Source organism: Centrocercus urophasianus, unplaced genomic scaffold (genome assembly GCF_019232065.1).
Source record: "Centrocercus urophasianus isolate 14NV4802_14NV808 unplaced genomic scaffold, USGS_Curo_1.0 seq_14, whole genome shotgun sequence".
NCBI lineage: Eukaryota > Metazoa > Chordata > Aves > Galliformes > Phasianidae > Centrocercus > Centrocercus urophasianus.
Window position 1 is genome coordinate 11,919,442 of NW_024884586.1, and position 24,921 is coordinate 11,944,362.

General features: G+C 38.1%; 2 protein-coding genes across 2 annotated transcripts in view; both read left to right on the forward strand.

Moving 5' to 3' along the window:
* Window positions 1-277: 277 nt before the first annotated feature.
* On the forward strand, window positions 278-19,543 carry CAT (catalase). The gene is made up of 13 exons (XM_042813573.1): window positions 278-499; window positions 6,500-6,671; window positions 7,789-7,899; window positions 9,195-9,325; window positions 10,016-10,120; window positions 10,978-11,103; window positions 12,075-12,266; window positions 12,822-12,974; window positions 13,771-13,909; window positions 15,336-15,466; window positions 16,074-16,181; window positions 16,673-16,759; window positions 17,227-19,543. The coding sequence occupies exons 1-13, from the start codon at window positions 434-436 to the stop codon at window positions 17,290-17,292; spliced, it is 1,587 nt and encodes a 528-aa protein (XP_042669507.1). The 5' UTR covers window positions 278-433; the 3' UTR covers window positions 17,293-19,543.
* A 1,202-nt stretch (window positions 19,544-20,745) lies between these two features.
* Window positions 20,746-24,921, forward strand: part of EHF (ETS homologous factor) — a 90,907-nt gene continuing 86,731 nt past the window's right edge. The window contains exon 1 of the mRNA XM_042814874.1: window positions 20,746-20,925. The gene's annotated coding sequence lies outside the window, so the exon portion shown is untranslated. The remainder of the gene's footprint in view (window positions 20,926-24,921) is intronic.

The window sequence follows — 24,921 nt, forward strand, 5'->3', positions numbered from 1 at the left end:
ATTAGACGCACTCCAGCTCCAACTAACGAGGCGGCACTCCGCAGCCCACGGGGAGGAGCCACGTGACCCCCGCCACCCCCAGGCTGAGTCGCAGGGCGCCGCCGGCGTCCGCACACAGCGCCTCACCCAGGGGGTGGGGTGTGTGTGTGTGGGAGGGGGTCCTTATGCCCTGACTGACATTCCTCTCAGCCATTCAGAGCTCGCGCTGCCCGCTCGACGCGGGGCTATTGGTCACGGCGGCGAGGGGGTGGGCGCAGCACTGGAGTAGGTACCGTGGGTGCGGTCGTTCCCGCTACTCGCTGGCGTAGTGGAGCTTGGTGGGGTTTCCTCTTCGAGGTTGGCGGTAGCGAGTCTTGTCTCAGTAGCCTGCCCTGCGCGTGCTTTTCTCGCTCTGCAGTGCCCTTCCTGCCCGGGGGTCTCCTAAGCTTGCAAGATGGCTGACAGACAGGACGTCGCCTCGGAGCAGCTGAAGCGGTGGCAAAGCCAGCGGGGCTCGCAGGTACCGCCGTGGTCTGTGATGGGGGCGAGCTCTCGGGCAGTTCGCTGCCGGCAGAGAGCTGTCAGCCGGCCCGCGAGCCGCTGTGTGCGAGGCGCGGCGAGGGCGAGCTGCCTTCGGCCAAAAGGAGCGGCTGCCAGCCGGGCAGCGGTGCCACTGGCACGGGCATCTCGCGGCTCAGCCTTGTCCGCCTTTGCTGGGCAAGGCTGGGGCTGGGCCGTGCCCGGCGACGGGCTGTGGGAAGCCGCTCCCGCGGGGGGCTGGCTGGGATCGGCTGTCCTGTTATCGCAGCGGTAGAAATCGGTGAAAATCGGATTAGGGAACGGTATAGACAGCGAGGAACAGAGATGTGTTTACCAGCTTGGATTGGGGTGAGAGGTGGGTTGAAATCGCGTAAACAACAATATAGGGCTCTGCCTTCCAAAGACGGAGTGTGTGCCAGAGTGCTTGGCTGAGGGTGTAAATGCCTCACCGGTTGGCTGCCATTCCTTTTCAGCGAACCCCTGTGCCAGTTTGCTGCTCGGAATCTGCTGACAGGAATACGTATATGGCGTTAAACGCTCCTTCTACTTGAATAGAATAGAGCGGCAGCCTTACTAAAAGTGGGTGGCTGCCGTAGTTCACACTGCTCATAGTTAGCCCTCGACTTTGTCCATTCTACACAGCACTCTGTGTAAACAGTGTTCTGACGATCGGTTGTGGCTTCAACATATTCCACCATGTCTTATAGCATTTTCATGTACTGCAGCTAATGCTGTTTGCATTAGTGCCAGCTCTTCTGTAGTGAAACAGCATTTAAATATAGGCCAAGGTTAATGTGAAGATTGGGAGTTAACACGGAGTCTGTGTTGCATAAGGAGTCACGAGACCTCAAGAGAGAAAGTAGGGGTGACTTATTTGAATTTTAAAGTGACATATGTAAGGTGCAAAGTATCAGTAATGCCTGGAAGAAGGCACTTTGATGTATGGTGTTTACAACAACTGTGACTAAAATCCTCCTGGCTTTACTTCCTTCCTTTCTGCGACATTGGCTTCAAATCTGAGCGTTTATCTTTTATGGCTTTGACTGTATGCAGCTCCCAACCATTTGAAAATAAAGGCATCAAACAAACTCAACTCCAAAAGTAGTCTGAGCGTTCTCTTAAAACTAACGTGGTTTTCCTTCTCTCCCCTCACAGAGATGGAAGTTGCTTTGTGTGCCCTGCATGCCATTATCCTGAAACTAAGGTGCCTATATATATATCCTGCCAGTTGGAAGCGTTTGTACTTCTAGTGTCAATATTAGAAAGAACCTCTCAGAAAGTTTGCCTTCACAAAAAGACCCTTCGGTCATGAAAATCTTAAGTTTTTTTTAATATGATTTGTTTCAAAAAGATATATTTCTATCCGTTTCTACTGGTCTTATGTTTGTATCGTGGAAGAAACAGATAATGAAGTAACCTGTCCATTTGAAAAGGGCTGTACTGTCTCTACAAACCTTTTATATTTTACAGCATACATAGCTTCCAACTGACATACAGTTTTTTCTCCTTTTCAGGTAATTCTGTTCTGAAGGTATTATGAAACCATAAATGAATCAAAAACTTCTTTTTAAGGCTGGGAAAAGAGCCATCATGGTCATCATCATTAATGACCATTACCGATGTCTTGCAAGGGCATTGTAGAGCAGAAGGTTGTAGGTATATGGCTTGTAGTCCTACTGCTGAGCTTAGAATTTGTATACAGTTTTGAAAAGATAAGCGGGGCTCTTATGTCGACATGACTTCTCTGTGCCTTGATGGACATGGTGCAACTTTTGGGATTTCTATTTATCACATTACAAACTTTTCCTGTCTTAAATGAGTTTTGTAGTCATCAACAAAAAAATGATTAATTTTCAGTTGACAAAATTAACAAAAATCAAAGAAAAAACATTGCAGGTAGTTAGGTTTCCAAAGGACGGAAAAAAAGTTTTTCCCTATGCAAACTAAAATTTTCTTGACTGAAAAGTTCATTTAAAAATGTCAAGATGTGTGAGCTTTTTATAGTCATATCTGCAGACCATTCCATGTTTGAAGAAAGGGCTTTTCAAAGCAGAGGCTTAGAATGGATTTAAAAATGGGCTGCATGGAGCTTCCTAGTATGGAAAGTGGCTCAGGATAATGAGCTGAAAAATCACATTGCACTAATTTGTGCAAGGTGAATATTTTGAAGCACAGTATTTTACATTTACTGGGCTGAATGACTGGAATAGATAAGTGAATTTTTCCTGAAATGCCTTGAATATGGTAGTGTCCTTCTACTTGCTTTAGTATATCAAAATTGTCATTAAAAAAAAAAAATCAGCTGTAATGACAACTTAAATAATCACCTCAAATTATAAACCACTTAATTATGCTTTATCATGTTTATTTTTAGGGGTGCTACATTGTATGGGGTCTGCATGTTAGAATATCATGTTAAGAAACTAAACCCTTAGAATAATTCAGGATGGGAGAACTTGCTATACAGTCAGGCTTCTCAAAGTGAACAGTAAAATCCCTTTATTTGATTCAAAACTGATCAAAATATAAGCATGTGACACAGAATTAGTAGAAATAATATTGACAACAGCTTCTGCTTTTCTGTTTCTTTTCCCCTGACAAACTAATGTTTTAATTAAAGCACCTATTCCTTTGGCTTACTGTTCCTTTTTTATTTTTTTTATTTTTTGGTGTGTGTTCTAATGCAGTACCCAGTAAAATAGCAGTGTCACCTTTAGAGTAGCATATTAATACACAGTGCAGATATACACACCAGTAGAAAAGAGTTTATATGTATGTATTTAGGAAAGTGGAAGTATAGACTGAATAGTGCTGTAGAATTCCAGCAGATGTTTCTTGAAGTTATCTCAGAGTGGCTGTTTTTTCTCCCCTGGTACAGGGTCACTCCTACTGTATGAACAAGCAGTGCTTTGGAATGAGCTACAGGAACTGTATGGAAGGAAGGGGGGAAATGAGGAGAAATATGGTCTATTTCAGGCAATTGATTTAAAGAGGCAAAAAGTTCTTATTTCCTGTTCTTTTGACGGGGTGTTTGTTGACAGCAGTGCTTCTGGTAATCCTAGTCCTTCAGTAGTTTATGAGTCTAGGATTGATCATTCCTTGGATTTGTTCTTGCTTATTATTAGCACGGCTCTTCCAAACTAGTAAAGGCATTCATGAGTACCTTCTAGTCTTTTCTGTGACTGCAAATCTTTCCTTGTGACTTCATCCCTGCACTGACGTTACTTTCCCCTTTTTCCTCACTACTTTTCAGTAGTTACCCTCTTTCATGCTTTTTTTCCCATATCCCCTCTTGTCACAGGAGCAGCAGAAGGGTCAAAATGAAACTTGCATTTTAAAATCATCTCATCATATTTTACTTGAAGGAAAGTGAAGCCATGATAAATACTTCTGAAGATAGAAAACGTTTTATCATTGTATATGGCTTTAACTCCCGTTCTGAAGTGGCCTTAGGTATAATGCTGTTGATATTTACACCCCTATGATTTCTGTAAGTAGTTCCAGAATCTTACGCAATTTTCTTGCATATAGTTGTGGCTTAACCCTGGCAGGCAGCTCAGCATCGCGTGACCACTTGTTCACTCTGCAGGTGATATGGGAGAGAGAATTGGAAAGGTAAAAGTGCAAGAACAACAAGATTGGAGAATCAACTCTTTGAAAGGGTTGATAACTGCAGGATGAGGGGAAATGGTTTTAAGTTGAGGGAGGGAAAATTTAGGTTGGATGTCAGGGGGAAATTCTTTACAGAGAGAGTGGTGAGGTGCTGGAACAGGCTGCCCAGAGAGGTTGTGAGTGCCCCATCCCTGGAGGTGTTCAAGGCCAGGTTGGATGGGGCCTTGGGCAGCCTGGTCTAGTATTAAATATGGAGGTTGGTGGCCCTTCATGTGGCAGGGGGTTGGAGATTCATGATCCTTGAGGTCCCTTCCAACCCTGGCCATTCTGTGAAGAACTCATGGGTTGGCGTGAAGACAGATTACTGGGTAAAGCAGAAGCTGTGTGTGCAAGCAAAGCAGAACAAGGAATTCGTTCCTTAGCTTCCCTTTGGCAAGCAGATGGTGTGTGACATCCTTTTGGTCAGTGTGGGAACTGTCCTGGCTGTGTCTCTCCAGCTCCTGCTGTCAAGGCAACATGAGAAAGAGGAAAGTCTGTGACTCTGTGCAAGCACAGCTCTGCTACAACTGAAACATGGGTGGTGCTGCCATCACTGTTTTCATTAAAAGATCCAAATATTGATATTGTGTGAATATCTACAAATAAAATGAATTCTATCCCAGTCAAAACCATGATGTGAGAACCCCTTCTTGCATATCATGCTCAAGTCCCACACTTTTTCTAATGCATCTTCATTAATGACCACCCTTTGGTAATATGAAGATACCCTTCCTTTGGTCTGTGGACCACTCCTGTGGAATGACTGTGACTTAGCTTCTATCTGTTACAGTAGCTCTGAGGATAGGAGTGGTGTTGTGTGGTGTTGCTGTGTGCCAATGGCAGCTCTGCTTGTCGGACTTAATTGTAACACACAACTCAACCCATAGATTACAACTCTTTAAGGCTGTGTCAGTTACAGTTTCTACGTTTGGTCCTTTCATTCCAGTCTGTAAGGTGTAACATGTAAAGAGCTCTTCTCCTTGCTTTTGCTCAAGCCTGGGTTTGCCTATTGGCTGTAGTTCTTTGGAGCTGTACCTGCTTCTACCTGGCCTTACTGTGAGCCACGATATCTTCAGATGCCTGTCTGCTAAGTTGTAGACTTATCCACGACCATAGATGCTTTAAGGTCTGCCTGTTCTGGTGTGAGCTTATTAACAGGATGTAGCCTCTTCAGGAGCATACAACCTGTGGCAATGACTTATTCACAGTCACTTTGAGGTGTACCTGCTGTAGTGTGGCCTTTTCAATGAGCCTCAGTCCCTTCAGAGGTTGCTTCTGACACGCCTGCTGCATTGCGTTCTTATCCACGGATGCTTTGAGGTACTTTCACATGGTCTTATTCACAGACATTGCAAGGTGTACCTGCTATGGTGCAGGCTTCCTCATGGCCACCAATGTTTTGGATTATACATCCTCTCATGTGGGCTTACCTGCAGGGCACAATCCCTCTGACTGGAGTTCAGTCTGGAGTCCCACCCTGTCCAGCCCAGGCTGTAGCTGTTATCAGAATGTTCATAGGCACAGTAAAACAAGCTGATAAGGAGTAGAGCAAACGGCAGAGCAAAAGCAGCCACTAGTAAGCACCACACTCCTACCATGCAGTAAGTCAAGTAAGCCCTGTTAGCAGCTAAACAGCTGAAACATTTATACATCTGGTTCTAGTACAGTCCCCACTTGTATCAAATCTGCCATCATCTTGAACCCTTTATGCCCCACTTTGGATGGCCGGAAGGATGGAGTTATGGTATGTCACAAGTGAGCAGCTCTGCACCACAAAGCCACTTGCTCGCTCTCCCTGGATAGGATGGGAGAGGAAACTGGAAAAGTAAACGTGAGAACTTGTGTGTTGTCTGTTTGCTAGGTAAAGCAAAAGCCATGCGTGTGAGCAAAGCAAAACAAGGAATTAATTTGCTTGTATGTAATGGTTCTCCCTCTGGGAGGACAAACGGCTTCACTTCCACTTTTACGCTGGCTTAAATTGCAGAGCATAATGCTGTGTGGTATGAGATGTCTCCTTGGTCAGTCAGGATCATCTGTGCTGGCTGGGTCCCTTCCCAGCTCCTTGTGCACCACAGCCTGCTGGCAGAGCAGCATGAGAAGTTTGTTTTTTAGAAAGTGCTTGCTCTGTGTAAGCACTGCTGTTCAACGACTGAAACATCAGCCTGCTATCACCACTGCTTTCCTCAGAAATCCAGACCGTGGCATCATATAAGCCCCTATGAAGAAAACTATCTCAGCTGAAACCATGATACATACTTTTTTGTGTGTCCTGTGGTTTAGATAGAGGGCTTTCAACTTCTAGTGTTAATAGTCATTTTCTTACTTTCAGAAGCCAGATGCCTTGACCACTGCTGCTGGCAATCCAATAGGGGATAAACTTAATATTATGACAGTTGGGCCACGTGGACCTCTTCTTGTTCAAGATGTTGTCTTCACTGATGAGATGGCTCATTTTGACAGAGAGAGGATTCCTGAAAGAGTTGTGCATGCAAAAGGAACAGGTATGTTTTATAAATGCACTTTTTTCTCTGGGGATCAGGTTTAAGAAGCTTTTGAGGTGGCATATCAGTACAGTTGGATTGAATTGTATTATAGTCTATAATTCAGTTAACAACAGAGCGGCAGGTAAGGCCTGGTTTAGAAAAACTGTGTGTAGGTCTTTGATCCAAAGGTAAATGGATCAAGTGTGTGAAATTTAAAAGCAAACAAGAAACCACAAACCCAACCAACCACAAAAAATACCTGTAATAATTCAATTGTAATAAACAGTTAATGTGCTATGAATCTGCAGTTCTTGATTAAATTTATACCAGTTATTATGCCAAGAGTCAAAGCTGAAATTTAAAGCAGTGAAACTATTAAAAAATATAGAAATGTAATTATAGCCCTTTGATTTATTTTAAATATTGTACTATTCACTGTACTCTGTTTCATCTGTCTGTTGCTTCTTACTACCCCTCTTCTCTGATAGGATGTCTTAACCATCTGTGTTTTAATACTTGTTTCTGTGTTTTTTGATTAAAAACTTCACTCTCTAATACCTGACGTATCAGTCTGCCAAAGAGAGATGATCTTTAATACTTAAACTAGAAAAATGTCACATAGAACTAGCACCACTGGTTTCTGTTACACATTGCTCTTAAACAATAAAATATGGGACTGAATTTTATTGTAATATATATAGATCTGTAGAAAAGGCCGTCTTCGGAGGGTGGGGAGAACTGGTTGCTTTGTCTTGTTTAAAGACAACATTTACTAAGATCAAAGAAATACTTATCTTCCTCAGAGGTAAATATGAAATCTTGGCAGAAAAGCACCCAAAGAGTTACTGTTTATTATTTTGTAGAGTAGGAGTGAGATCTGTATTGCTGCCAGGAACTGTTAGCAGTCTGTTAAGATGGGGGTGGGGGAGCACAGTGCAAATACTAGATTGTGTGATGTAAATTTTAATCTGTAAAAACAAATTGGTGGTTTAGTGCATAGATTTAAAGTGTATTTTCATGGTTGTTTTTTTTTTTTTAACTTAATGTTGTATGTTTAACCATAATTGAATAATATATGTGCTATGAGTGGAAGGAAATTATGTAGATCTGATGTTTTGAAATTATATTTCTTCAGGTGCCTTTGGCTATTTTGAAGTGACTCATGATATTACCCAGTACTGCAAGGCAAAAGTGTTTGAACACATTGGAAAAAGAACTCCAATTGCTATACGGTTCTCCACTGTTGGTAAGGCTTAAAATTGTGTATCTTCATACATACATACATACATACATACATATACAATCTCATAGTTAACCCTGATATCAGTGTTTGAGTTGCAGAACACTTACGTTGTCTTCAAGATATATGAAATGTTTCCTTCTCTGTGTATTTTATTTAATTTTTAAGACCTTAAACAACAGTGAACTAGTTCTACACCTTGTGGCACCAGCCCTGTTTTTCCCCTGGAATGTGAAAGAAAGGGTAGTCTGTACTACTTTTAGTCTGTTTTTAGTTCTGATGGAAAGCTTTGTTTCTGGAGGGGTCACAGTCAACACTTGCAAACTGCGGTTTTACTCTTTAAATTTGAAGACCTGAAATCTCTTATGCTGTAGGAATGCTCTGGAGAAGAATGCTGCTAAGTGTATTTTAGGCAGGTAGGTATAGTCAATATTCTAAACAATCTTGCTTCTTTTGCTAAAGAAGTGAATGCATGGATTGGCTATGTTAAGTATGCGTTGTAAAGCTACAGAGTGTACCTGATAGAAAAAGGATCTTCTGAAAGGTGTGTATTACTAGACATGTTTATTATACTTAAAATAAATTCTAATGAATATTTAATTCTGGGAATTGCACTGGAAAAAGGAAGGAAAAAAAAAACAAAAACTCAAGGACCTCTAGTTTTTAGCTTACTGGTCTTTCTCTGGAATATTCTATTGGAGAGAAAAGGCATGTAGCTGAGCTTGGTAAGTAGATAGTGCTGAAGAAGAAGGTTGCAGTGTTACCTTTCCTTTTCCTGCTGTTTTTGAACGTGTTTCTTCTGAGCTATTTTGTAGCAGACAGAATCATTTTACAAGAGATAATGGGTGTCCTAGTTGTTTCTTAATGACGGCTAACATTAATAGTTGCTGAATGCCTCCAGAACACTTGCAGACATATGGTGGAGGATACTTTTGCTGTGGTATGAATTCACCTGCTGCTTTTGGATAAAGCAAGGGATTAATTAAGTGTTGCAACTCTTCTGTAAGAAGTTGTGCTTTCACTGGGTACGCGACTTAGATTGCTGTTCTCCAAGTGAGAGCTTTCACAATGGGATTTGATGCACAGAAAATAACATATTTCTAGGTAATTCAGCCGCTTCAGGCACTCCCTGAAGTATTATTGCTAACATGCAGAAAATTCTTTGAATGTAATAGATTTTAATTAGAAATAAACAGCAACATAAACCATTCTCTTAGGATCTTACGGCATATTCTCAAGTTTCGTAGTTTTCTACTTTGGTTTCTTATCATAACGCTTGTATGTGTTTGTGTTTCTTCAAGCTGGAGAATCTGGGTCAGCTGACACAGTTCGTGACCCTCGAGGCTTTGCAATGAAATTCTATACAGAAGAAGGTAACTGGGATCTTGTGGGAAATAATACACCTATCTTCTTTATCCGGGATGCAATGTTGGTGAGTAAGCACTGAGGATGATAGTATTGTGTGGAAGAGTCCAAAAGTTATCTCAAACCTTGTTCTTGCTCTACTGATAAGCAAGAGTCGTTTTGACATGCTTTTAAATTCTGTCCATTAGGTGTTCTAACTGGTTTTAACTTGACAAGGTGATACTTAAAAAAAATAAAATAAAATAAAAATAAAAAATTAAGAGCTAATACTTGATTACTTACATTGCTACTTCAATAGCACACATGCCTAGTTATTTGCTAGTGCACATGCTACAGGATAGCAGCCAACAAGTAAATATATAGTGGCTTTAAACTTCCAGTTTGATCAGCTTCACTAGTGTTTATATGCAAATTTAAGAGCATTTGCCTCTCATTTTATTGGACAGAAGTTGAAAGCATTTTCTGTCTTTGAACATCCCGTTAATCCTAATGTCAAAATTTTGCTTTCATAGTCAAATCAGTAAAATTAGGGTAACAAATTTGGTTGCAGGAAGTAAATGACAACAGAAGATTTTTCTTAAAGCTTTCTAATCCTCCAGTGTTTTGTTCCTTTCATAGCTAAAAAAGTACTGAATAAAACTGTTAATCTGTTAAACTGTTAATCTTGTACAAGGTTTTACTTATTATATCCCATGTATTTGGGGATATGAAATAAAACTTTTTTTTCTCTCTTTCCTTTCCTCCCTGGACGAATTAGTTTCCATCTTTCATCCATAGCCAAAAGAGGAACCCTCAGACTCATTTGAAGGATGCAGATATGGTATGGGATTTCTTGAGTCTTCGCCCCGAGTCTTTGCATCAAGTAAGTTTCTCGTCTTAAATTTCATGTTACAGCAGCATGTTTTTAACTGAAACTGTTTTGTCTGGAACCTACATGATTTTTGTAGGCACTGTAAAGGTCAAAAGCCTGTAATACCTTTGATACCTCCTGAGGCCATTAGTACTTTCTTTTAGTTTTGTCTTTTTTTTCTTTTAAAGACTATGAAAAAGCTAGATTTCACTCACTTTTGTGATCATATCTTGCATAGAGATGGAAAGAAAGCTCGTGTGTTTCTTTAATACTAAAGCCATGAGAGAGCTGATTAACAATGAACTGTATATTAATGTTAGCATATAAAGAAGAATGCCATTAGAAAAGCTAAAGAAAATTGAAATGCAGTTGTGTTTTTAAAAATGAACAGATTAATGTAGAAGTTTTCCAGTTACTTGGAATGGAGATGCAGCAGGTGTAGTTTCTGATTGTAAATCGGAAAAAAAATCCAGCATTCTGAATAACTTTAGTGCTATGTTTATTGCCTAAGGACACTGATGGGTTAGTTATTCAGGACTTAAATTTCCTGATTTTCTTTATTTTATAAAAAATTTTAGTTGTATTTAAATATCTATACTTTCCTGCTCTGTGCTTATAGAGAAAATCATAACATTATCACTAGGTTGATGTGTTTTTCCTTTAATACTTAAAGTGGGCATCCTTGTTCCATGTGCAAAACCTGAGCAGTCTTGCTTTAAGTCTTAGAAACTTAAATTTCTCTAGGATGTTGATATAATTTTTAATGTTAAATATTTACAGTGATGCATATCATGTAGTAAGTGACCTTAGTCTCAAGTGGTTTTTTACTTGAACTGAATGAGCTAATGTTGTTGGATTCTTCCCTGTAGGTGTCTTTCACGTACAGTGATCGTGGTATTCCTGATGGATTTCGCCATATGAATGGATATGGATCTCATACTTTTAAACTCATTAATGCTAGTGGGGGAGCCGTCTACTGCAAATTCCATGTTAAGGTGTGCTTTTTCTCCTCTTATTTATTGGAAGTAGACTTTACACTGAATGAAAAGATCAACTCAAAGATTGTCTGAATGCTCTGTGTTTAACTTCTGCTTTAATTCAGAAGAGAATTACTTAGTGTATATACTCTACATATGTTGTGTGTGCATGTTTTCAAATCAGTTGCATGCATTTAAAGTACATAGATGATGTTCCTTAGAAATACAACGTCGATTATGTAAAGTCAAAGAATATAATCCTCTACCTGAGAGCTCTATGGCTGAAGCTTGTAGAACTTTCCTACTTTTGTTGAGAAATAAGTCAGTAGCACATCTCACTTGCAAACAGCTTTCCTTCAGTTTTAAAGACAGTGGAGCTGCTTAACTTGTTAAATTTCAGTTAGTGGAGCCTGGATGCTTACTCTTGAACCAAGGCTTGAGAAACCATTATTCTGAACTAAGAAGGATTGCATAGCAGCTTTTAGTTTTTCAGTTGTCAGAAGCTTATTAAAATGATGGTGTAGTTCGTGCTGAAGATGTCGGAGAAATTGAAGGGGAAGAAAGGAAATTTCAACAGAATATCTGAAAAGATGGATTCTGTATGAATCTTGGACTTTCAGCATTGAGAGCCGCTACCCTTCTATCAGTTTATTTTAGCATGTGGTCTGTGGGAAGAGATGAGATGATGGGACAGTAAAGGAGCACTCCATCCTGTGAGGGGAAAGAAGAAATATATTCACTTTACGTGCTGTAGAGATTGTATTTCCATGTTTGTTTTTGTGTGGTATAGCATTACTTTTATTTCTGTTTTATAAGAGAACTCATTCTTATCTGGAAGCCAGCTGTTGACTGTATTGTTCCCAAACTGATATTACTGTAGACTGGGACATTATGCTCTTAGTTCTTGAGTCTTGTTAAAACACATTGCTATTATTATTATTGTAATTTCTGCAAGTAATATTTGTTTCTCCTGCTTTTGTTGCTTTTAGACTGATCAGGGCATCAAAAATCTTACTGTTGAAGAAGCAGGAAGACTGGCTGCTACTGATCCTGATTATGGAATTCGTGATCTTTACAATGCCATAGCCAATGGAAACTATCCTTCCTGGTCTTTCTACATTCAAGTTATGACTTTTGAACAAGCAGAGAAGTTCCCATTTAATCCTTTTGATTTGACTAAGGTATCTCTGTTGTTCTTCCTTGCTGAAACAGTTGCATTGTGTGGTCTTGGTGTTGGTTTTTGGTTACATCAGACTTCCAGTTGCTGTTCCAAAGAACGGCACTTGGAAGATAGTAATGTAAACTTATGTTTTTTTATTTTTTTTTCTGTAATATTGCCCACCTCCAAACGTTTAAATACTTCTGACCTTTTGAAACTGCAGCATAACAAAAGAAAGGCTAGTTTGTCTCGTTGCATTTTTTTAGTAGCAGAAAACAATCATGCTACCAGTTCCACATACAATACTGCATTCCTAGGCATCTCTTCAAGTGCCTGTGGGTATTTCATTTAAGCAGTCAAGTGCTGGGATTATGCCACGATGAAATTATTTGCACGAATGCTCTGTGTGAATTTCAGAAGACAAAGACATTCCTCAAAATGTCTGTTAGCAAAGTAGAAATTCCTTCAGTAATGTATTCTCTCTCAGCTGAGACTTAATTAAGCAGCACTTGCCCGTTTTATTTAAGCTGCATAATACTAATCACATGGATTTTAATGCATGCGTTTTCTGATACAGATTTGGCCGCATGGTGACTATCCTCTCATTCCGGTGGGCAAGATTGTCTTGAACAGGAATCCTGTCAACTACTTTACAGAGGTAGAACAGATGGCATATGATCCTAGCAACATGCCACCTGGTATTGAACCCAGCCCCGATAAGATGCTGCAGGTAATCTAGTGTTCGTGTAGTACTCCTTGGGTGAAATCTCATGTTTTGTTTGTGAAAGCATTGCAATCACTTTATGCAACAATGGTAAAATAACTGGACAGGTGGAAAGCAGCTGAATTTTTTTGTCTTTAAATAATCACAATTTGTTGATATGATTATCCAGTGTTTAAATATTAAGAGAATGGAAACAACGAAAGGAATAGAAAATCCAAAATTTAGAGGACATCTGCAAATAACTTGTTGCTAGGAAATCTATTGGTCTGACAAGAGCAACTATGTAAGACCTTAGCAGCAATGCTTGCTTACTTGTACTTTTGTAGAATATTTTAGAATTAAGAATGCTTGAGTGTGAGAAGTGGACTTGAAACACTCTGATGCACAGAACTAATCTTAAATTTAAACTTAAATTTAAAAATTGTTTACAAGTAGGAAAATACTTATATTACTCCTTGATATTTACCACTGTTGTGGTATTTTTAATTTCTAGGCATGTAACTCTTCTCCTGTGTCAGGGTAGGGTTAGTATTCTGAAACAAACTTGTTGGTAATTGGTAGGAAATGCCAAGTTGTGTAAATACATCTCCACGTGCTGTTCTTCACAGGTTTTTTTTTGTGAAGCTAGTTTGTGTCTGTGTCGCTTTGAAGGTGCTTTAAATTATGTCAGGAATATATAAATATGCTAAGGAAGCAGTCTTCTGCCTTTTACTATTTAGTATATAATGATTTTAATTGGGATACTCCGCATAACTGCTGCTTGCTGAAAGAGCGTTAGTAATGTTTGCGATGCCTGTTTTAGGGTCGTCTTTTTGCATATCCTGACACGCACAGACATCGTCTGGGACCAAACTATCTGCAGATTCCTGTGAATTGCCCCTACAGGGCTCGTGTGGCCAATTATCAGAGGGATGGGCCAATGTGTGTGTCTGACAACCAAGGTATTAATAGAAATCCTTTAATCTTTGAAGCTACTGCAGCTTTTTATTTTCGCAGCAGATTAAAGATATTTATTAAGTACTTTTTTGACTAATTTTTTACACTGTGAGAAACATTACATAAGCATGTGAACATAAATGTCTTTTTTTAACTATTTAAAAGTAGGTAGATGGCGGTTACTACAACTTCTGTCTTGTATCAAGAAGCTGTTATTTCCAAATTGGGTTTTCAAATTTTATGTGTGTAATTGTTACGTGTGAAAAATATTCATTTGCAATTTGAATATATGTATGTTGTATGTATGCATACAAACTGTATATACCTACATATAATGGCTCTATATCTCTTGCATTAATCCAGAAAATCAGACTTTGTTTGAACGTTTGTGTGGAAAGTGTATTTGAAATAATTTAGTTTTATTTAGAAGCTTTAAAATGCATGTTAAGCTTCACTTCGTTGAAAAGTTTAGAGATAGGTCATCTTCAGAGAGGGGAATTGCAGGAGAGCATGGTCAGTCAAATTAGTTCATTAGTTCAAACGGCCCTAGTTTGCTAATTCAAAGACTTCCAGGGACAAACATGTTAACAGCTTGAATTGAAAAGTTCTAAAATGCTAATTATTTAATGCTAAGTATGCCTGAAAAATGGTTTCACAAGATAATTACTTTTTCTTTGTTTGTACTTGTAGGCAAAAATCTGCTCTAAAAATTAGAGCCTAAATCTTTTAATAAGTCTATATCTGCATTTTTTCCCACCAGTTTCCAAGAGACTGTAAGGCAGGAATGTAAATCCCAACACTAGAACTTTAAATTCAACTCTGTTGCATGATAAGTTCTGTCAGTATTTGCCCAATGTTGACTGACTTGTATCTAAACATAAGCAAGTATGTACTTGAGCTACATTTCATGCCAAAAGCATGTATTCCTCTGGGCTATGAAAAAAACTTCATGAAGGAGGAAGTGGAAATGTTTGGAAAGCAGGAACTTGAAAGCAGCGTTTAAGAAGCTTTGTAAGTTCATTGTGTTGAAAATAAACTGTGAAGGGTCAAATTCAAGATTTCAAATAAGCAGATGGAAGTATGTTTTCATTGCCTTTGGACTGAAATTTTGAATGAGTCCCATGATTTTATTGAAATTCTGAGCAATGGTGTAGAGGAAGTGGCCAGGCCTCCTTATTTTTGAAACAGAGCAGTTTTTTTTATCCTGAGATCTATGTAAATTCTTCTTGTACTAAGTGCTTTTTAAATGCTGGCTAAAAGAGTGCTGCTGTTGATAACCGTATATTGATAACTGTTTTCAGTAAGGTGAATCAGAATTGGGTGATTGTGGTGTGTTTTTTTTTTTTTTTTTTTTTTTTTTTTTTTTTTTTTTTAGATTATTTCTATCTATTTATTTTAATTTTCTTAAATTTTTTTGCGTTCCCTCTTCAGGTGGTGCCCCAAACTATTATCCAAATAGCTTTACTGGTCCAGTAGATGAGCATGTTCTGAAGGAGAGCCGCATGTCCGTTTCAGGAGATGTGCAGCGTTTCAGTAGTGCAAATGAAGACAATGTGTCTCAGGTATGATGCGTAAAGGGACTTTACACTGCTTATTCAGAAGATGAGCTTATAGTCTGTATGAACAGTATTAGTAATGATCAATCAAACATGAATATCTTTGCATTTGGGCCAACCTGAAATTAAGCAGTTGTAAAATTTTGAAAGATCTCTGTACAGCTTAATAATGATTAATAACTGAATTCTTGCTGATAGGACCATAAATGAATTCTCATAGACCTCTGACATCATATTTTGAGCATTCATATCTAGAGAGAGTGGTGTTCAGTTTTCCTGCAACTGGCCTATGCAGATAGCAAAACTAGAATATGCATGTAATGTAATGAGCTCCAGTTCCTTAATTTGAAGTGCAACAGTACATACTTGTTTTCATTAACTAGGTAAGCATCAGTGATCTTAAACTACAAACAAAAAGGGTTGTTAACGGATTTGCTGGGAGGGGGGGAAAAAAGCCAGCAAAAATTAGTTGCCTATGGAGTTGAATTTAAATGCTGCCTTAGTAGTGATAGCTATTATTTCTTTGATAATAATGAATCCTAAATAATGGGCTGCTGCTGGTAGAATGACTTGCTTTTGGAAATTTCAAACTAATTTTTTTTCTAATTATAAGGTGCGAGACTTCTATCTCAAAGTGTTGAAGGAGGATGAACGCCAAAGGCTGTGTAAAAATATTGCTGATCATCTTAAAGATGCTCAACTTTTCATTCAAAAGAGGGCTGTAAGTAGTCTGTTTGCTTTCAGTCTTTGCTCTTTTTTTTCTGCAGTCCAGGCTGTCTAGCAACTTTGTCAAAATAACACGGTGCTTATGAGACAAAGATGAGCAATTCTGCTTCTAGATAACTTGCAGACTTTTCTTTCTTTTGCAGGAATTGCAAATACAGAACATTTTAATGTGTGAATATGTGTAAATAATGTAGAATATGCTGGAAGGACTTGTTCCTACTGAGAGAAATTTGAAGTTGAACACCAGGGATGTCGTTATGTTTATCTTTGCACTTTAAAAATCAGATGATTTGTTTAAATTCAGGAGAGGCCTTTTATGTATGCTTAAAGAAGCAATGATTCATTGTGTTCATTGCTCCCTTCTGGTCGCTGAAAATCAAACTTAATTTTGAAAATGCTTTTCTATCCTTCTATTCTTCCTTTTATATTCTGATTATAGATCACAGAATAAGGGAAATTCATTGCATTTTATGTTGTCTTGTTTAGGTGAAAAACTTCAATGATGTTCACCCTGACTATGGTGCGCGTATTCAGGCACTGCTGGACAAATACAATGCTGAGACTGGGAAAAAGGTGTGCTGATGACTTGTGCTGCTCAATTTTGTTGAACCAAATATTTTAGTTTTATTCATATGTTTACCAGAATGAAGAGTCTATTTTAACTTGCATTTGATTTTAAATGGGAGAAGTCAATGCATGTGGAATTACAAAATGAGGGAGCATCACTCACTTAAAAAAAAAAAAAAAAAAAAAAAAAAAAAAAAAAAAAAAAAAAAAAGACTGGTTAATCAACATTTAATTTAATGTAGTTAATTGCTTTCCAAAGGTTTGGAAAATAAGTGGAAGTGCTTTGCAAGGTGTTCAGGTTGATTCTTCATACAAAACAATTATCTACTTTCTGTAGTAGTAAAAAACACTTTAATGGGACTTTTCTGACTACACAGAATAAAAAATTGTTGCTCAATTGTATTTTTTCCTGCAATTTCTGTGACTGCTTTAATGGAACTTACTCTAATTATTTCTCTTGTATCACTTCTTAGGATGTCATCAGGACATACACACAAGCCAGTTCTCGTGTGTCTGCCAAAGAGACGTCCAACTTGTAAAGTGTGCTGCAGAGAATTACCATATGAATTTTGCGTCCATACAACTGTGGGACAGCCTGTTGAAAATGTATTGAATGTGGCAGAATTCCCCACAAATTTTTTACAGGCTTGATTTTTTTTAAGCTTTCAAGTGCCTGTATCTGTACTGGAAACAGTAAGTAACACAAGCTAACAATCCTAGTGCCTTTCAACGCTAGTGCTTTACTGCTCGCTAAAAACATGGTGTTTTCAAGGAAACTGAAAAGTTTTCCTTTCTAAGAGGAAACATAAATTCACGTTCTATTCCATCTTTTTAAATGTAAAACTATCTCTGGCTAAATTGCACAATAAGACTTAAATAATGATACTGTGATTATCCTTATGGATAAACTTGTTCATGTTAAAAAGCTGATATTACTTAGTATTTCTAGTAAAGTAGTTACCTGAATGTATTTGTAGGCTCTTCCTTTTGAAATTGTTTTATCTTCCTGAATAAAAATAATACATATGCAGTAGTTCTGGTAAAATATTGGTTATTTCTCATTCCTTTGTAAAAAATGGAGCTGAATAGGAAGCTTATCTCACATATGTAATTTTCATTCTAAACACACATTGAAGATAACAAATCTCTACTTATTTAATGCTGTGTCAGAGATAACTGATTTAAGGGAGATGGCAGGTGCTGTTATTTTCTACTTGTGTATGCTTTACAACCAAAGTGATTACATCTTACAAGTCTGTAGGGGGAGAAAAAAAAAAAATTTCTCATTTACAAGTATTTAAATTGAAGAACATTAATTTTTCCAAACATGTGGAACATTAACCTCCAAATACATTGATTTACAAGCTTAGATGCCTTAAACTATTCCCAATAGCTCCTGAAGTTGTTTGACTGCTGTAATCTGATGTTGCTTAAGTCAGAGCTGGTTTTCAAAATTAAAGCCTAATTGAAATGGTGTGTTTGTATGCATGCACGTTCATCTATGTAGGGATAAAAGGGATAAAACCTGATTTTAGACATATTGGAATGTTTTACACTGTTTGCAATTTAGTTAATCAGTACAAAAAGAAATTGCAACCCTTTGGATTGAGAAGTGTTATTTCTTCTGATAGTTCAAAGGAGTTTTTTTAGCATATTGATATTTTATCTACAGTTTTGGAGTATAATCTTTAATAGTACCTTATGAACTGAGACATAATGAAAGCGTTTATATTTTAGCTGTATCCTGAGTTCTTAAGTTTTATGATAATTACAGAAATTCTGGTTTTATCGTACCTGAACATGTATGGTGTTGGTCTAAGAAACTACAGTCAGTGCCTGAATATTTCACAATGTGTTCATACCACAAAGCCATGGCTTAAGCCACATTTTTTGTAGAGGCCAAAAATCCCAACAAGTATTTTTTCTTAACTAACTTGGAAGTATCACCCAGTTATGGGGTAACTAGTGTTCAAACTGATGGTTGGAATTTAGAATAAAATTTGTCATTCCCATTACACATTGAAGCTGTTCCTAATGGAATAAAAATGTTTTCTAACTGTGCTCAATAGGCAGTTTGCCGTGCATCTATAATTCCAGCAAGTATCAATAATTCTGCCTGTTACTTTTCCCTCTTCCCTTACCAAAGAGAAAGATCAGCATGTATATGTAATCAGTCCAGATCTTAGTTACACAACATTGCCCTCAGTTTGAAATATACACTTTCCTTGCTTACCTGCTAATACTGCTTTACTAGCATTTGGATTGAAAGAAGCACTGAATGATGATAAAAGATTTCAGAGCCCAGCTACTAGCTTTTAAGCAAATATACCAGTTTCAACAGTTGGTGCATTTGAGGATCTACGTTGGATTGCATTTTGAGTAGGGATACTCCTTGATTTGGATTTCAAGCACAAATTAGCGTTATGAGAAGTGATACAGATAGACTGAAAAAAAATTGATAAAGTACTGTTAACTAGAAACTTTGTAGAAAGCTATTCCAACTCATTTACCTACTAACCTATCGTGAAAAAACATCTGTGTGATAAAGTAAAATGATATCAAATGATGGTCTGTTTTATCCTGGGATTTGTCTGGATAATTGCATGATGAGGCTGGTGGGAAATGAAAGAGCTGTATAAATGAGTGGGAATTTGTTTTGCTGACACAGAAAATCCTAATGAGTCTTGGGAAGGAGTATGCAAGACTTTGTAATTTTCATGATCTCTGGTAAATGGATTATGTTGCCTTTCTTTTGTTTCTGAAATAAAGCAATTAAAAACTTCTTTGCTACATGTTGCCTTTTTTTGTGAGCCTATATTCAATCAGTTTATTTTAAATGACAGCATGAATTTGTTAATTTGGGTTGTTTTTTTTTTTTTTTTTTTTTTTTTTTTTGAGGTTTTTTTGTTGTTGTTGTGATAGTGCAGAAGCTGTTGAAGTTCTGGGGAACTGGTATTTATTTTAGACCACAAGTTACTTGGATTGCACAAGCTCTGATGAAGACCTCATAAGCAAACAAAGGTTGCAGACTCAGGCTGACACTTCAAATTCATGTGATGGTGCCAACAAGTAAATTCTATTCAGTACTGATATGACAAATTACCTGTTTGAAACCTTCTCTTTAATTTGTAAGGCCTTCTGAAAAGAAAATGCTGCTTGAATCTGTGGTACAGCAGTGTCTGAGACTGTGTACCCTGTGAAAGGAGAAAAAATTGCTTTTGAACTTCACTGTGGCTTTTGTTGATGGAGTCTTCCTTAAGGCTTTACATGCTAAGGGACCTTTTGATATTTTTCATCTAAAATTTTCAATTTCAATTTACAGAACAGTCATAAGTTCATCCAGTTTTTCATCAAAGTTAACTCATTCTGTTGGACACTATTAATAAAGAGCACGCAGTTGAAATAAAACACTTGAAATATGTCTCAGTGTTCCCATAAGGTCTTTCAACAGGCTCTCGGTATAGATAGTTGTTCTTCAATATATATATTGCCCAAATGTTCAACTTTTCTTTTATTATGCTTGTTACTTTTTCTTCATGGGCAAGGAGCAGAGATATCTTGGGACAGCTCACACAACTGGGTTGCTGCAATGGATGGTTATTTCCTCTTGAGGAAAGATAGGCTGACAAGGTGGTGGAGTTGCTCTTTATGTAAGACAGCAACTAGAACTTGGAGGGGAATGGTGATCAGGTGGAGAACTTGTGGGTAGGAATGAAGGGGCAGGCTAACATAGGTGATACTGTTGTGTGTACTACAGGCTGCCTGATCAGGAGGAGGAAACGGATGAGGCCTTTTACAAACGTCTGGTAGTAGCCTCACCATCCCTGGCAATGGCTCCCATGGGGGACTTCAGCCATACTGATATTTGTTGCAGATGGCCAGGCACACGAGGTCCAGGTGGTTCCTGCAATGTTTTGATAAATTTTGACACAGGTGGTGGGAGGGGCTGATGGGCAGGGATGTGCTATTTGAGCTTGGTTTTGCTAGCAAGGAAAGGCTGGTCAGTGTTGTGGTGGTTGGGGGAAGCTTAGGATGCAAGATGGTGGAGTTCCTGATTTTGTGTGGAAGAAAGAAAGCAGTAAATAGAATTGCTGCCCTGAACTTCAAGAGAGCCATCTTTGACTTTTTCAAAGATGTACTTGGAGGTATCCCATGGACTAGAGTGTTAGAAGGTAAGAGGGCCCAGGAGGACTGGTTGGCACTTTAATACCACTTATTTCATGTTCAAAATCAGTGCATCCTTTAGAGTAAGAAATACAGGGAGGCATGGCTAGAGGCCTGCTGGATGAGCAAGGAACTCATGGATAAAATGAAAGGAAAGGAGAAAGTCCATGAAATGTGGAAAAAGGGCTGCCCACCTGGGGAGATTATAGCAACTTTCTCAGGGCTTGTAGGGATGCAACAAAGGTCAACATGCTCTTGGAATTAAACCTTGCAAAGGAAGTAGAAGATAACAAGTTCAGGGTTTTTTTTGTTTGTTTGTTTGTTCATTTGTTGAACTTGAATGCAGGAAATTTTGTATTAACCTGTAGAAGAACTTCCAACCCCTATGATTCTGTAAACATGCCTCATGCATGTTGAAATGTAACCTTTGCAAAATAGTGGTTAAACACATCTATTGATCATGAGTTGGAAAGGGCATTATCACACAGCACTCCTGGAGGTTTTAATAAAATGTTTAACACAAACAACTGTTTCTTAACTTCAGTGGCATGGCCAGATAAAGGCAGTCTGAACGAATGATTGTAGTTAATAAATTATATTGCAAATTGTACTAGTTTAGAGTAGAGGTTAGGCTAAAACTTGAACAGCATCAAGTCAAAAACTAAGTTCTGGGTCACAAGAAAGACCAAGGAAACATCTTCTGTAGTAGTAGAATGGGCTAGATAGTTAACAGTTGCAGCTATATTTTATTTTAGCTCTCTGTTGTTGCGCTTAAGACTGAACAGTGTTCTGTGCTAAAAGTTAACAATGACAGGTGTTTCAAAGTAAAACCTGCCTTTTTTTTTTTTTTAAAGACTCTAAGTGGGGTTTTAGCAGGTAGGCAGCACTGAGCAAACAATAATGCTATTTGTACAAGTAACCCAGGTGATAAATCTATTTATGACTATGCATTGTGAAAGCTAAGACAGTTTGTGTGACATGACACAATCTTATTTGTATTGTGACTTTGTATTCTGCTCAAGTAAAATATTTGTTTTCTAGGTTATTGCAGTGCCGTTCTTTTTTTTTTTTTTTGTATTAAGAATTACTCGATTTCTTCATAGTTTTTTTAGATGCTCATTGGTAACAATGGATTGAAAAATGAGTTTGACAGTTTTAAAACCTAGAGCTTCTCCAGGGCCTTTTCCCTTTGTTGCTAGATGGGGGAGTGCTAACACTTAAGAAAAGGAAAACAAAGTAGCAGACTCTAGTATTGCAGAAGATAGTAGCTGAAGTGAGCTATAGCAAGAGATGACTGTGTGTGGAATTGCTACATCTTCTCTGGGAAAAGGGTGAGCTAGATTTGGGTCAGATAGTTATTGCTTCATGCATGTTACAAAAAGTAAGTCCGGAATTCCTTTATTGAACTGACTAGAGAAATTTCTGGTGAAATTCACTCATGAGGACTGTCTGCTAATCTTGGTGTGGGTATCTATGACTTAGCATACATAAAATCAATCTTGCTGATTTGCAAAGTAATTTTATACATCTGCTCGTCTTAGAGACAATGGCTGTGTACTGTTCTTTTGAAGAGCTGATGCATGAGCTGGCAGGCATGCAAGCCACTGCTTCCCACAGAATTACATCTAAGCAAGAGTATTCTCTTTTGAGATGCCACAGAAGGAAGTGGTTGCTGTGGGTTGATTCCACACTTTGCCTGTGAGAGTTTGAGTACCCTCTGCATTGGAGCTCCATTACTCCTTCTTTTTAACTGTTTCATTGTTATCTGCAATTTAAAAGTTAATTGGGTGAGTGAATGTGAAGAAACATCTACTTTCTTACTAAATATTATGGGCGTCAGTTTGTGATACTAAGAAAATGTTTTATTGACTGTAAGCAACGAAGTTGTATATTAGAGGTGAACTTCCACCCATTTATCTGTTTTCCATTTGCTATGTTTCAAAGTTAAGCAACAGGCTGTATGAGTAGTTAATACTAATTTTAAGACCTTAATCTAGAAGCTTGCGTGGGGAAAAAAACATTTTCAAAGATGCGCATAGCTTGACTGGGCCTTCTTGCAAAATGTATTTTTAGATGTGTTAAGAGCTCCTTTTTAACATCACAGATAGGAATTCCAGACAACGAATGTTTAATCATGAAAAAAATGTGCTCACTGTGTTACAACAGGCCATTATAGCCCACTTTGCTTGGGTGCTAAGAGGAGGGGGAAAAAGTGACGTTGTTTTTTTTTCCCACTGATCAGAATCACAACTGTAGGGTTGGAAGGGACCTCTGGAGATCACCTGATCTGACCCCCTGCTAAAGCACATTCCCCAGAACAAGTGAAATAAAAAAGTGTTCAGGTAGATTTTGAATATTTCCAGGGAAGGAGGCTCCACCATTTTGGAAAGAAATGCAGTGTTCTCATTGTTTTCCTGTAATAAATATCTTAAATGATTCTTAATGCTAAACAATTTTACCCTTGAACCCTTCTTTTTGCCCCCTTTTTTGTCTCCTAATTATTCAGTCCTCATTCTGCTTCTGGGATGGCTTGTGGCCTTCATTTCACTCCTTCTGTCTAAGGGAGGGAGAAGAGGAAGAAGATAGATATGTGCTTTTTTTTATGTGATATGTGAACAGGAACCGAAGGATCCCATCTTGGATGTGCATGCATACATGCACCATACAATCTGTATCACAGAAAGCTAATACAAATATGGAAAACTCATAATAAAGCCTTAAAGCTAGAGGTTTTAAAGGCATTCACACATTAACCTCAAGTCAAACCATTCTGCACTTGGGGTTTTTCTTGCTGAGGGGTTTGAGGCTTCAAAACAATATTGCAGAAGTGGATGTTCTAATCTCTTGTTGACACAGGGTTATGACATGACATGCAATCCATAGTAAAGCTTGGCCTTTTTTCATAGGTAGTATTTTAAAATTCAGTTGGAACTGAGGCTTGAGCTCGTAGTGGAGCTGAGATGACCCAGAGTATGATGTACAGAGCTGGATTTGAGCACTTGATCCAGCTGACATTAACGATGTAACCAGCAATTTGCGATTGCAAATGAAACTAAAGCAAGTTTGCCAAATCAATGGTTTGACTCAGTAGCAGCTAGATTCTCAATTAAATATTGGATCTCCAGTATCAAAGAGAAATGCTTTTGTAATCTGTGCTCAACCATCATCTCCCACGTAACTCTTAAAGGTACCAGCAAAGTCTGTGTTATATTCCCTTCCTCTTTTGTCCCATTAGTAACGTACCATTATTCTTTCCTTATGAAAACTTTCCACATGAGGAGCTCCTCTTGCTTAAGATGATTTCACTTGTGGGGATGGATCTGATAGATTGAAGGTGATTCCTGAAAATGCCGTGTGTGCAAAGGATTGCCTCTTTCCATAGTCTGAAAGCTAATTGAGGCTGAACAATGAGACACTAGTTAAAAGTAGCAGGTGAAGTAGCATGATGTTAAATTCACTGGCGGTGGTATTTTTTACAGCCTGGATTGCTGTATAGGGCTGATGTGATTTAGTAGTATGATAAAAGCTTGAACTATGTCATGGTGAAGTTCCACTCAAAGTTGAACTTCAACTCTAGTACAGTTGGTAGTCTCACTTCATTGCATTCTGAGAGTAAACAAGCCTTCAGGAGCTGTGCTGAAGCTTATTTGCAGGTGATTTTATGTTACTTTTTTATTTTTATTTATTTATTATTTTTTTTTAACATCCTGCTTACTAGAGCAGAATAACAGCATTTTTTTTCTCTCCTAGAAATTACAGCCTGACCTGTTTTGTTACGTGATGGTAGTTTACCTTGAAAGGAAACATTAGATGCAGGTTACTTCAAACTTTTCTTCAGAGGAACTTGGGCACAGTATCTTAATAATTTATTGAAAACCTTGAAACATTTACCTCAATCTCATTTCAGTTCAAATACTGCAAAACTGTAATAAAACAAGTCAGAAGCAAAAATGCAAGCCCTGTTTGATAGTATATGATAAAAAAGCATTCAGAACAGATTTGCT

Excerpts from the sequence above, each read along its gene's own strand:
- CAT (XM_042813573.1), top strand. The coding sequence starts at position 434 with ATGGCTGACAGACAGGACGTCGCCTCGGAGCAGCTGAAGCGGTGGCAA. Across the intron at positions 6,672-7,788 it reads TGTGCATGCAAAAGGAACAG|GTGCCTTTGGCTATTTTGAA; the intron begins GTATGTTTTATA and ends ATATTTCTTCAG. Across the intron at positions 12,975-13,770 it reads GCCCCGATAAGATGCTGCAG|GGTCGTCTTTTTGCATATCC; the intron begins GTAATCTAGTGT and ends TGCCTGTTTTAG.